The 13,457-nt window shown below is 49.4% G+C and overlaps 2 protein-coding genes across 3 annotated transcripts; one reads left to right on the top strand and one right to left on the bottom strand.

Moving 5' to 3' along the window:
* Positions 1–448: 448 nt before the first annotated feature.
* On the top strand, positions 449–6,186 carry LOC120695513 (GDSL esterase/lipase At4g10955-like). The gene is made up of 4 exons (XM_039978742.1): positions 449–471; positions 1,941–2,403; positions 5,013–5,399; positions 6,178–6,186. The coding sequence occupies exons 1-4, from the start codon at positions 449–451 to the stop codon at positions 6,184–6,186; spliced, it is 882 nt and encodes a 293-aa protein (XP_039834676.1).
* A 2,303-nt stretch (positions 6,187–8,489) lies between these two features.
* Positions 8,490–12,384, bottom strand: LOC120689902 (protein ACCELERATED CELL DEATH 6-like). 2 transcript variants are annotated; one of them, XM_039972357.1, is made up of 3 exons: positions 11,615–12,384; positions 9,437–9,969; positions 8,490–9,327 (listed from the first exon to the last, which is right to left on the bottom strand). In XM_039972357.1, exons 1-3 carry the CDS (start codon positions 12,321–12,323, stop codon positions 8,602–8,604), a joined length of 1,968 nt encoding a protein of 655 aa, XP_039828291.1. In that variant the 5' UTR covers positions 12,324–12,384; the 3' UTR covers positions 8,490–8,601. The 2 variants fall into 2 exon arrangements, with proteins under 2 accessions (XP_039828291.1, XP_039828283.1); XM_039972349.1 differs by having other exon boundaries at positions 8,498–9,336.
* Positions 12,385–13,457: the final 1,073 nt, after the last annotated feature.

The raw sequence follows: 13,457 nt of genomic DNA, 5'->3' as shown, positions 1-13,457 counted from the left end.
GCGCGCACTTCTCTATATCTATCCCTTCTTTCCATAGCTTCAGCTTCTAATAGAAGCTCCGATCTGGATCCCAGCTCATCCCCTGTTTCGTTGCCTTTTCTTGGATGTATGTATGTAACCTATCAGCTTCCCTTCCCTTGTGGACTTGTTTTTAACCAAATCTACTTTATTTTAACTCTACATTGCAACTTGAACAAACAGGGGGCATTATTGAGTCCACTCCTCCTAGTCGGCCACTTTGTATAAATACGCATCACTCCGCCACTGGCTCTTTCACGTACGTAATAAGTGCCTTGCTTGATCTTCTGCTAATAGGCAGTGGCTGTTCATCGCCGCCGGTGCCTCCGATCCTGAGCTCCACTGCATGATGGGTTCGGACGATGAGGTATTCGCCATCTCAGGACCCAAGCATATGATGGCGAGAAGTGGTACCCGTTCTACTCCGACGATGACGACGGTAAAGGTTAACTGGTATGCGTGCACTGTTATGTTAGCTGACGGTGATGCATCAGCTTATTGTTGTTGATTAGTTGATATATTACTACTTTCTCCGTTGTAAATTGTAGGTCGTTTGGTAAATCTATATATACAGTTTTTGCTATGTATCTAGATATAGCACATACACGCACCTACAATTATGCATCTAGTTAGATTTGCTAAAAAGATCTACAATTTGGAACGAATGGAGCACTTGATAGAGACTACTAGACATGGCAATGCACACTATCTTACTGCTTGTCTTAACATATGGCGTGACACTTTAATCAGTATAGACGTCATGGTTCTAAATAGCAGGTTAAGGGGTTTAGCGGCTAGACTCTAAAAACAACTAATAGCAGGCTATAGCGACTAAATTACACATAAGTTCAAATCAGTACTATACCTCAAATAGCTATAGCGGGCTAGAGCGGAAGCTATAACGGAAGATTTAAAACCTCGCGTACTAGCTACTATGTGGCATCACTGGTTTTCATAAAAGCTTTGTTTTTCTAAAGAAGAGAACTGCAAAAAAAAAAAAGGATTGAAAGCATGGCGGTTAGATACAGCTGTGGATCGGAATTTTATAAAAATTCTACCATCGATTTTCATATGGGCCCGAAATGCACTCGTAAACATTTTTTAATAATCGAAAAACCAGCCGTTTGGGTCTTTTGTATCATGGATGCATATACAGTTAGTGACAAGATCCAGGAATTGACAATTGAGCAAAGACGCTGCTATGTAATCACAGGCTAAAAATCTCATTAGCTTTAAAGTTCAAACTAAATAATGATATTTATATATAGACTTGACAAGTGGCACAACAAACAATATAGAAGTTAAAAATGCACGAGTGGCATGCCAAAAAAAAAGAAAAACGGTGTCATGCATATCTTTGTCTGAACAACTTCGTTTTGAGACATCTTTCTTGTCATTGTCAACATAAAACTTTTTAGGGGCCGTTTAGTTCCCAAAAATTTTCACTCAAAAATTTTCACCCCCCCTTTAAACACATGTATGAAGCACTAAATGTAATTAAATAACAAAACTAATTACACAGTTTGGATGTACATGACGAGACGAATCTTTTAAGCCTAATTAGTGCATGATTAGCCATAAGTGCTACAGTAACCCACATGTGCTAATGACGCGGTCAAATGCCTCAAAAGATTCGTCTCGTGGTTTCCAAGTGAGTTCTGAAATTAGTTTTTTAATTAGTGCCCGAAAAGCCCTCCCGACATCTGGTCAAACAATCGATGTGACCTTTGATCCAAAAATTTTCACTAACTAAACACCCCCTTAATCCCAGCATCCTTCTCCCTTGTTGCATCATTATTTCTGCCATATGGTGTTCAGCATCTCAAGAGCAGCACACATACCAATCACTAAACCTCCGCTCATATTGGTAAAGAGTAGCTAATACTAATAGCCTGATGAGCCGTCGTCTTTTCTGATTTCAGGGACAGCAGCGAGCACCGCCGGTGCATCGCCGCCTGCCTGGTCAAAGGGACTTACGTTATGGAGAGCGACCGGACCAAGGGCAGGCTGGGCACCTGCAGGGCGCTCGCGTCGGCGTGGTGGGAGAGTTTCCACTTCCGCCTGCACGACGTGCTCCACTGCGAGTGCGACTGCGTCTTCTGCCGCAACCCGTTCAAGTTGGGAGCCCAGCGCTGGTCCATCTACGGAGCCATCCTCGAGCACGTGCCCACCGCCGCCGGCGGAGAGCTCCGCCGCAACCCGTCGGCTCCGCGCTACATCGTCGCCTTCCGGGGCACCATGCCGCCGTCCCACCGCGGCGACACGCACGCCAACGTCGAGCTGCTGCTCAACCGGCAGCACGGCTGCCGCCGATACCTCGACGCGCGCCCCAAGGTCGGCGAGCTCCTGGACACGATCGCCTACTACGACTACACCAACTACGGCGTGTAACACTCATATGTTAATCCACTAGTTAATTAAGTTAATCACGGTCATTAGTTTCAAACCACGCGACAAATCACCAAACCAAAGATTTTTCCTGTCAGCCTGGGCCGGACCGGTCTGACCGGTCGGTGAAACCGGTCTGACCGGTCGAACCTGAGCCAACCGTTTTTAAGGGCCCCATTTCATTTAAATCACTCTCTCTCTCCCTCACCGACTCCTTTCCTCCCCACCGTGTTGAGCCCGAGCTAGAGCTCTCTCCCTCTCCTTTCCTCACCCAAACCCTAGAATCCCCAAACTCTCACTTTCCATTTAATTCCAAGGTCAAGGAAGGGTCAAACCGGCGTGGGGAGTCATCTTCTCCGCGATCTCCTCCCTGGGAAGCTTGGGATTCAAGTCCTTCGCGCGGATAGGAGCTCATTCAAGGTATTTTGCTTGTGATGGTCGATCTCTAGTTCTAGGTGGTTTCAGGTGATTCCCTCCGGTTAGAAACGTCCAAAGGTATCCCTGAATTAGTTCCTAGAAGGGTCTTAGGATTGGTGGACGGATTTCACCACGACAAGGGTCTTAGGTTCTAGTCTGGTCAGGACCGATCTGACTGACCGGTGTCACGGTAGGTAGAGTAGGACCGGTCTGACCGGTCGGGTGGACCGGTCTGACCGGTATAGCAGGGTTGAGAAGGATTCGATTAGGGTTAGTTGATGCAAAAAGATAGAATTGTATTTGGCTATGGGTTAGTTGTATTTTTTTTATAAAATCATGCATGTATTCTCATGACATACGCATAAGCATACGTGTAGTAGCCGCGGCGGAGGAGGTCGTATACGAGGTGGTTGCGGAGCCACAGGAGCCGCAGGGGCAAGCCCCGCAGGAGGAGGTTCGCGAGGAGTCGGCCGAAGGCCCGGCTAAGCCCAGTGTGGTGTAGCAGACGCAAAGCAAGCACCGGTGCATGTCCTATTATTTTAAATTATGATTCACTATGTATATGTTTTATCTATTACGTGTGCATTACATATTAGGGATTGATTGGAACCCTAGCTGCATGATACCTATGTTTCCTTGAGTTTTTACTAGTATGTCTAGATCGATAGCGGTGTCAGGCTAAATAAGTCCGGTAGAAGTCGGGTGACTTCGTGTCACTCGCGAGACACAGGAAACTTTAGAAGCCGAGTAATTGCCGGTTACTCGCGAGATACATTATTATCTTTATACTTCAGTATTCGAGAAATGGATTGAAATGGATAGGGAGATGTGAGACCGGGCGGGATGATGGTATTAGGTTTGGCAGCAGGACAGGGTTCCTGGGTGTCTTAGCCCCGTCCGTGTCGGTTAAGGGCCGGTCGTTGTGGCAGTGCTGATCGGGGATTGAATTGTACTAACCGCATGCCGGGAGTAGGAGGTAGTCGAAACCGGTAAGCCGAGTACTGCTTTGCTTCGAAAGTATAGGAACCCGCGCCCAACTCCTGGGGCGAGTCGAGTAGTCGCGGGGAATTGGGATGCATATGTTACTTTTGGTGGTCTCACATTGAGCTCAGCTGACCATATGTCGTTGGGCTGGTACCTGTAGTTCGAGGTGGGGAGGGGAAAGATTAGTGCGTGGGGTCCGACGGGGTTTTTGCGTGCCTTATTGGTTAGGTCCACTTTGCAAGGTTAAATCGGATCGATTCGCCGTGTCACGCGGATATGAGGGTCTTGATCTCTTTGTCACCTCGTAGCAAATGAGTTAGGATATTAGAGATATAAAAATGGATACAAATTCTAAATATTAATTGGATGCTCCACATGCGTGTGTAGATAGGCAAACATTAGTGAGAGTCTATCTATATAAAATATGCGGCTAAAACATTGAAAGTAAGGATACACCTTTAGTTGCTATTTCTGCAAAACAAACCACCAGCTAAATGCCGTGCAGGTCTAGATATGTGGGCTAAGGTATACCCACTGGTCGGATAATCCTTGCTGAGTATTAGAATACTCAGGGTTTGTTGCCACATTTATTATTACAGGACACCCGGACATCGACTTCTGCCCATGTTATCTCAAGTTCATCCGCCGGGATGCAGAGGGGTGGCAGATCGAGGAGCGAAACTCTTAGGTCAGGGCGTTGTCGAGTTGTACACTTGTGGGCTGAGTGTGCAGCCCTTCTGTTTTGCGTAGACCGGTCTGACCGGTCTGTGGGACCAGTCTGACCGGTGGAGTCGGCAGCATGGAGCCGACCGGTCCGACCGGTTGGGTGAACCGGTCCGACCGGTCGAGAAGGATCAGAACTGGTGATAGTTGGAATAGATGTAGGATCTTTTGATTTCGAACTTCAGACCATCTATTGTAAAGTTTTGTAAATTAATTGCATATATTTGAACTCGGTTTGTAAAACTTATTGTTTCGTTTTCATTGAGTTTATATTTTCAAGTAATATGCCGTGCTTGTACCATCTGCGCCCATCTTCGCGTGAGACTACCGGTGATGTTTCGATCGGGCCGTGGGTAGAGAAAGGATCGCCAAATTAAGCCGTTAAGCTAATGCGCCCGATGTGTTCAAATGACGGCCATTACGTTTAATTAGAGTTTTAATTTGGCGGTTCCGTGACACGACGCCCGCTCCGCCGCCGGGAGTGTGTCGCCGCCGTTTGGCTCGCCGGGCACTCGCTCGGCGCGTCGATCGCGCTGGACGTGGGCCGGCACATGATGACCGACGACCGGCGGCGCAACCTCCCGGCCTTCCTCTTCAACCCGCCGCAGGTGTCGGTGGCGCCGCTGCTCAACGCGCTGCGCGTCCCCGACGTGGCGAGGAGGTTCCTGTTCCGTGTCAGCTACGCGGTGAAGGCGAAGCTAGGGGCGACGACGGAGCTGAGGCCGCTCGAGAGGAAGATGGAGGAGCTGTTCGAGCGGCTGGCGCCATGGGCACCGGAGCTGTACGTGCACGAGAGGGACATCATCTGCTGGGGCTTCATCGACTACTTCGAGCAGCGGCAGAACATGCTGGTGGATGGGTCCTCGCAGGTCGCCTTTTTTTTTTTTTTGAAGCAAATGGCAGTAGCTCTGCCTCTCGATTAAGAAGAAATAGAAGTTTTAAGTACAAGAGAGGTTAGCCAAACCACACTGAATGACTAATCCACCCAAGTGCCGCAGCACAGCACAACACACCACTGCATCGAGTCATCATTGCCGAGCTGGATAAGCTAGCAGCTCCGACTTCCCAAAGTAAAACACTAGACGACCACCACCGGACAAACTAGCAAAAGACCGAGGTCACATAGGCAGTGGCGGAGCCCTGTAGGGGCCATACTGGGCTCCGGCCCCCCTTGCCTCCCAAAAAATTCTAAACACATCATGTTTTGCAGCCCAGCTTATTCAGCCCAGTACCACGTTAGCCCATGAGCCATGACCTATTGACCTGTAGCCTCAACCAGAAGCCAACTCAACTCAACGTCGACTCCTCGTATCCTCAATCAGACCTCAACCATCGTACCGTCAAACTACCGTCAACGGCGGCGGCCGGTGATCGGGCAATGCCTCTAGTCCTCCGCATCCATTACGGTTGATTCGTCGTCTCCACTCGCCACTTTGCGAGGAGCAGGGCCAGCGCTCAAGCTCACCGCCTCGACGGCCGCGAGCTCTCAATCTTATCGATCAGGCCATCACACTGGGTCTGCGTACATGTATTCTTTTGTTCCTCTATTTTTCTCCCAATTTCATAGATCCGTAGTCAATGCAGCCTAGAAGTGGCTAATTGAGTGATAATTTATTGTCAATCGAGATCTGTTGTCATTTGTTTTAGATAATTTGAGATGTATAGCTAGTTTATTTACCCTAATCTCCTAACTGCACAGTTCTTACGATTTGCTACTTCTACATCACTCTTGTACATGCTGGCTCAAATCTTGGAAAATGCCCCCCCCCCCCCCCCCACACACACACTTTGCTGCACGCTCCGCCACTGCACGTAGGTCATCGTTGCCGAACTCAAACACGGCGCGAAGAGCAGCTCCGACTTCCCACTGCAAACCAAGGCCCCGCCCCCGGTGACTACCCAAACACACCCGCAACAACTCCAGGGTCGAAGGACAGCCCGCCCCGTGTTATTGTTGCCAAGCTACATCCCCTGATGCAGCAGCTCCGACTTCACGTCACAAGATTTGGCCCCGCCCGCCAGGCGGCTGCCAGAGGTGAAGGGCGACCACCTAAGACAACAAACGTTGAGGCCATAACGACTTTCAGATGCGACGCCTTCAAGAAGCGCATGACGTCGAAAGCGTCACCGTCGCACGTCCAAGAAAGACAGGGTTTTCACCCCTGGAGGAAAGATGCTAGAGGGCAGGGACGGATCTAGCGTGGGGGCTGAGGGTGCGCCAGCCCCCCCTACGTGCTTGCACATCAAGGAAAAATAGGGGAGGAATGAGGGGAAGAAGAAGAGAAGAAAGAAGGAGAGGGGGGCTGGAGGAGGAAGAAGGATGTCCCCCCTGTCCATGAATCCTGGATCCGCCACTGCTAGAGGGGGAGGAAGCACGACGCCCCCAACAGAAAAAACGGCGCCCACAGGCATCGCCATCGTCAAAGGTTTTCGCCCAAAGTACCTCCCCCTCCGCACAAAGCGCTAGGCCCCGAAGACCCCAAAGCCAACCACCACCATCGTCGAAGACGTGCCGCTCCACGACTGCATGTCCAGAGGGTGTCGACGCGCTAGCTGCGCATGGCAGCTGCACAGCTGTGTCGGCAGCCACCCCCTCTGAACGAGCAGCACGCTGCACCAAAGACGCTGCTCCATCACAGCCAACCACTCCCCGGACGTCACCTAGGCCACGCAGCCCGCCGACGCCAGCCTCAAGGTGCAGCGAGCAGGTAAGACCTGCCTATCGAAGGCCTGGCGAAGCCAGCCGCGCCGCCAAGGCGCCGCCAGCCGCCGCGCCTAGTCATCACCAGCTAGCACCTCCACGGCGCAGCCAGCTAGACCAAGCTGGCCACCGCCGGCCGCGTCGCCACGGCGCCGCCGGCACACCCGCCGCGCCAGCCCCTACACTCCGTCGCAGCGGAGGAGGAAGGAGCCCCGGCCGCACCTCACCCAGAGTTAGCTGACGCCGTCGCCGACCGTGCCTCCCTATGGATCCAGTACTGTGGCCACCGGATCCGGTCATGGAGGCCCCGGATCCGGTCTCGCCGGAGCCGCCCGCACCGCCTCCGCCTGTCCGGCGGCGAGCCCCCCACGGCACCTCTTGCGGCCGCGCCCGCCGGGTGAAGGGGAGGAGAAGGGCTGCCCCGTTACTGCCCTCCTCGCGGGCCGCGCGGACTTCCGGCGGCCGGCTCTGGCGGCAGCGCGGCGAGGGAGGGATGGGGGAGGGGCCGGCGGCGGCGGGTGGCCAAGGCGTCCGCCCGAGTCGCCCAACGCGGGGGCGACGCGGGGGCTATCCTGTCTGTTACTAGGAAACAACTCCATATAGCGTAATCCAACCCTTCATGGGACAAAACTGTCCCTCCGTGACATGCTCCTGTTCCTGCACGCCGAGAACAAGGAGGGGAAGCAAGTGCAGCCACACCTCCTGCCGTCGGCGAGGCTGTGGAAGACTTCGGTCCAGGGCCATAGACACGGTCCACACGGGCTCTTGCAGTGGTTGGAACCGGACTGGATGCTGAACTTGAGCCCCAGGATTTACAGGTATCCGGGAGCATAAACTGCCACTGGGGTAGTGGGGTTAGGTCGTCAGAGTCTCGGTGTCTCAGTCTTTGTAGATGGATTCCCTGGGTAGTATGGAACGCCATCTTATGTTGACCATGGAGTCCCACAGTTTTGTGGCGGACAATTAAAATGGGAGCTCAAATAAAGGGGAAGTTTGCGTTTTAGAAGTGCGGTAATAGTTGTACTCCTACACCAGCCAGCTTCAAAAAAGTGCGAGGTTGCAGTCAACTTAGTGTTTAGATCCAAAATTCTTAGAGCTGAACCCAATCATGGTGCAAGAAGCCGAATACACTAGTATAATATTGGCTTCTACATTCTAATCCATTCATTCAAGTATTGAGACATGGGCATCAGCTCTAGACTACTGTTAGACAGAAGGTCATTTTTTCCTCTGTCGATCAGAAGTTAGAATCAGTGAGTTCAGGGAAAAGGCGAACATTTTGTGCAACTTGAACAAGTTTTTTATATACAAAACATGCAACTCTTTGAAAGAAATGGATGTTACACCAAGGCACACTATTGTAGTTCTCATCATAGCAATGCCAGCAGAAAGATGAAACTGTAAGTAAATACCATACCAAGCATCCTACGAAAGAATAGACAAGCAAAATTGGAGCCAACACCTATTGTAAGACGGCTCCTTGTTTCCTGTGGCAAGTGGGTCTTGAAAGCTCCTCTCCAGCCTAGTCGCTGCTTTATCGGCATAAACAAGAACCATAGCTGCCAACTAGACGGGTTGCGGAGCAATAGGGTCATGAAAGTAGACATGCAGACCACAATGGCTATCCGCTGGCTGACAGGGCTTAAAACAACATATGCGCCCAATGCGAATCCTATAACCATACTCCTCGTTGCCTGCTCCATCGAAATTACAGAGAGGAACATGTAGATTGCACGAAGCAGCGGATGAACGTGTTCTGACCCAGCGTATGTGAGCCAAATGGTGGACAGCGTGGAGCCAACAAATGCAAGAGTGTTTGCCATCACGAACGCCTTGAAGGTATATCTTTGTGACAAAATTGGTGCGCCAGCATGTGGATGTCCATCTGATATGTAGCCACCAGGCAGAGTGAAAACTGCTGCAAATGTGACTGTCGAGACAAGCACGGAACCAACAATCAAATTCTGTGCAATGTTGGTAAATTTCTTTAGCTCGTTTCCAGAAGTTTTCCCAATGCCAAACTCATCAATGAAATGATCAAGGCGACGAGGACTGAGAACAGCTCCAGTCCATGCCAAACAGCGGAGAATGATGACCTGTGGATTCTACCAGAAGAAAATCAACCTTTCAGGAAGGCAAATTATACAAGTTAAATTGAAACAAATTTTAATATAATGCAGTCTTGGGTGATTAGGTGAAGCTTACCAGTGTATAACTTATGCCTTTGTCGGTTGTCAGTACTGCAAGATCTAAGGCAGTGAGGCCCTGGTTGTTCACTATATTTGGCAGTACACCTTTTGTTGCCATTAGAAGGCTCACTATCATCTGGTCTGCATTCTTGACAGCAAGATGCAGGGGTGTGTTGCCTTCAGAATCCATGACATTTGCCATTCTTACAAGCTCTGCAGTTCCAGAGAAACGCCAAACAACTTTCCATTTCTTATGCTCAATAGCAATATGTAGGAAATTTCTTCCTCTACTGTCAAGCAATTCATCACAATCTGGGCAGAATCTACAGAGTTCGTAGATGAGTTGACCATACCCCATTTTAGCAGCAATATGTACAGGAAATAAACCATTTGAATCCGAGCTATATGCTGGAGAAGTGTCATGGCGCAATAAGAGCTTCATTGCGGAAATATTTCCAACAGATGCAACGTAGTGAAGAGGAGTACTGCCTGACTCGTCAACTTCTTTCACAAGAGCTGGGTTCCACTGCAGCAATTCCTGTGTCATTTCTGTTATGAAAGAACTTCAGTGAATATGGAAAGTGCATAAAGTTTACATAATACAATTCACTCCCCGTGGTCTTGAAAAGGAAGGCACTTGCTCTGGAGTCCTTCTAAACAGCTTTTAGGACCTCATTTATCATTTGAGGGCAAAATTTTATCTAACATATCTTATCAAAAAGAAGCACAGAAGAATGTTTGAGAGTGAACTCGACCGGTAGATGTGCTAGGATGTCAAGTCCAACAAATTCCACCAAAGCACAGTGAGGGCATATTTTCTAGCTCTCTAGATGCATATCTGACAAAATTCTATCTCCAATGTCATTTCTCACTCGGCACCATTGATAACATTGAATTTTAACCTAATTAACATTTCATGAGAACAGTTGATGCAGCAATCGATAGACCAGATAAGATGCTGCGCCCTATGCCAAAAATTATCACAATTAGAAGGTATGTATTATTGCTACGGTTTATTCAATGTTGTAAATGATGGTCCTATTCCTAGTCCATATTTGATCTGGCCAAATTTGCAAATACTCACAGGCAACAGAAGCATTTAGGGCAGTGTGCAAATTGCCCATCAACTAACTATATGGGGCCAAATATCATGTGACAGGAGGGCAAGGGCACTGTACAAATTCAAGAAGCTGCCTTGCTTGTAGAGAGGTTTTAATAATATTGGATAGGCAATTATTAAAAAAATAATATTGGATAGACCTCTGTAAAATGGAAGTATGAAATAACTATTCAATGTCGTATATAATATTGGATAGGCAATTATTATTTTTCCTTTTTCTCAAACAGAAAATAAATACAACTATACACATGCCTCATATTCGAATATAGATAGTAACTAGAGGAACTTCGAGATTGACGCAATGACTTCTTTTGGGACTTTGAATCCGAATCGCATAATGACATCATAACACCTAAATTTGACCCACTGCGAGTAATTTTGACACAACCGGTAGGTAAAAGTTCTATTGCTTTTGAGTTTTGTCAGCCTGTCAACTCCTCAGTCCTTGAGCAAATAACTAGCATTAAAAAAATCAATAAAACTGCCCACAATATACCACTTAGGCATATGTCCTTCCATGCTTACATATCCTTTTCAACAAGATTTCTTAACATGTGTCCCTTCTTTATCTTCTACCTCATGATTCACATGCAGGACAAATATACAAATATGCCACCCTGGCCATTTGATGACTGCCCAGTGCCCACCCAAAATTCAATATTAACCAGAAGCATTCGGGCCAAAAATCTGTTGGATACCCTGTGCTGGTGTGCTGCCAAGACAACCCTAACCAAAATCCCTATCACTAGCTTGATAAAGTGAACGTGAATCATCACATCAAACAGAGAATCAATCATTCCACTCATACTCCATCCACTAGCTTTAGGAAAAGGTGCATCCTTTCTTTGAAACAAAGAAGAAACATCCGAACTGCTAAATTCAACTCAATCCATAAATCCAACCACAGATAGTTCCGTCAGGCAAGGTTCCAACAGTACCTCAATCCCCAATTAACAAACTAGCATAGCTAAATTTAACCACCTAGATCTTAAATGCACTCCAAATTGCTCATTAACTCGTCACAAACAGACCAACATAAACTAGTAGGAGTACTAGTAATCAGGAGGAACTCACCGATGCTCGTTAGCACGGCGGCGTGCATCACCGTTCGGCCTCCCGGACCGGTGGTGGAACATAGTGCGGGCACCTCCTCTTCCTCCTCAGCGCTCCTATATGTCCTCAAGAGCACGCGCACCATCGCCAGGGACCCGGCCGCCGCCGCCATGTAGAACGGCGACTCCCCGGCGCCGGCGCACAGCCCCACGAGCCCCGGGTCCGCGGCGGCGAGCGCGCGCGCCGCGGCCTCGTGGCCGCCCCGCACGGCGTCGTGCAGCGCCGTCTCCCCGCGCCTGTTCGCGGCCCGGGTGAGGGCGCGCAGGGAGGACGCCGGGGAGGGCGAGGTGGAGGAGGCGACGAGGAGCGCGACGACCTTGTGCGCCCCGGCGCGGGCCGCGAGGTGGAGCGGGGTGTCGAGCGCGGCGTTGCGCGCGGCGAGGAGGCGCGGGGCGCGGCGGAGGAGGAGCGACGCGAGGTCCGCGTGCCCGCCCGCGGCCGCCACGTGGAGGAGCGTGTTCCCCCCGGCCGTGGCGGCGGACTCGAGGTCGGGGGCGGCCGCGTCCGCCAGGAGCGCCTTGACGAGCCGCCGCTCGTCGCCGGTGCGCGCCGCGCGGAGCAGCGCGGGGCCCATGGTCGGCGGCGCGGTAGCAGCCAGCGGGCGCGGGGTCGGGCAGGGGGACGCCGTGGTGGTGGGCGTGGACGGCGGCGATGCCTCCGGCGAGGCCATCGAGGGAGCGGGAGTCGGTTGTGGAGCAGGGGAAGGAGAGGAGAGTGGGTGTGCGCTCTATTTTCGAACTTGGTGTGAACTGTGAAGTGTACTAGTACAACGCATGGGTTTATTTCTTGTTAGACCCTCGATTATGTTTATAATCATGCTGAGGGTCCAATTTCTACGTCTTATTTTTGTCGAAAACATAGATGCAAACACACGTACGTTCGCGCACCCGCTCCTACCTTAGGTAATTGTAGTATTGTACACACTTTCTATCTCTATAAATAAATACAGTCGAGATACTAGAACTGCATATCCCAATATTGATGAAATTACCATCACGTGCCATAGAAAAATCTATTAATCACTAAATTAGATCAAGAAAAAAATACGAACATCTATACCAACCCTAACCGTGAACTAATTTCCATTACAAGAAACTTTGTATGTTCCTTTTAACTTTTTTATTTTTTTTAATTTGGAACAGAGCAGAGTAGCTGATGGCGATAGGTCGCCAGTTCCGGGGCCATGATCCCCGACATCCTTTGTGGCTTTGGACTGAAAGACTACCTCATCATTCTTGACAAGCGAATGCGGAGTTAGTTTAATATTTAGTGCCAAAGCAAGATACGTAGTCGCTCTCTTCTAAATTTCAATCCATTTTAACTTTTTAGGTACATAGTTTTTACTATATATCTATATGGCGTACATAGTAAAAATATATGTATCTCAAAAGACAAAGTAAATTATAAATTAGTATAGCGGTAGCGTGTATTTGATAGCAGTGGGATTAGATTACGTTCTCTAGTAGTACAGAGGGTCCCGGAGGAGAGCATGTCTTTTCCGAATAATGAAAGGATATAAAGCCGGAGAATGTGTTTTTGGGAAGTGGAGATCGATGCGATGCGCCTAGCAGGACGCTAGACATACGATTCCAACAGTGTTGGACACGCGTCCTGCTCCTCGCAATACTAGTAACTAAATACAGTCATCATGATAGCACAAACAGAGAGAGCCCATGCACAGATACAGAACACTCGTACTCTTTTTTGTTTTTCTTTCGGATGAAAAGCGATACCTGAAAGCTGAGGCCCCTGTGAATTCGGATTTTTTTTTTGGACCTGAAAGCTGAGGCCCCTGGCATTTTCG

The sequence above is a fragment of the Panicum virgatum genome, chromosome 2K (assembly GCF_016808335.1).
Source record: "Panicum virgatum strain AP13 chromosome 2K, P.virgatum_v5, whole genome shotgun sequence".
Classification (NCBI taxonomy): Eukaryota; Viridiplantae; Streptophyta; class Magnoliopsida; order Poales; family Poaceae; genus Panicum; species Panicum virgatum.
Note: the sequence above shows the minus strand (reverse complement) of the source record. Positions and strands in the feature narration are given on the sequence as shown.

Bases quoted from the DNA above. Each gene is read 5' to 3' on its own strand.
- LOC120695513 (XM_039978742.1), top strand. From the start codon at position 449: ATGACGACGGTAAAGGTTAACTG. The intron at 472-1,940 runs GTATGCGTGCAC...TTCTGATTTCAG, and splicing joins ACGACGGTAAAGGTTAACTG to GGACAGCAGCGAGCACCGCC. The intron at 2,404-5,012 runs GTGTAACACTCA...CGCCGCCGGGAG, and splicing joins ACGACTACACCAACTACGGC to TGTGTCGCCGCCGTTTGGCT.
- LOC120689902 (XM_039972349.1), bottom strand. From the start codon at position 12,323: ATGGCCTCGCCGGAGGCATCGCCGCCGTCCACGCCCACCACCACGGCG. The intron at 9,970-11,614 runs GTGAGTTCCTCC...CTTTCATAACAG, and splicing joins CGCCGTGCTAACGAGCATCG to AAATGACACAGGAATTGCTG. The intron at 9,337-9,436 runs GTAAGCTTCACC...TTCTTCTGGTAG, and splicing joins AAGGCATAAGTTATACACTG to AATCCACAGGTCATCATTCT.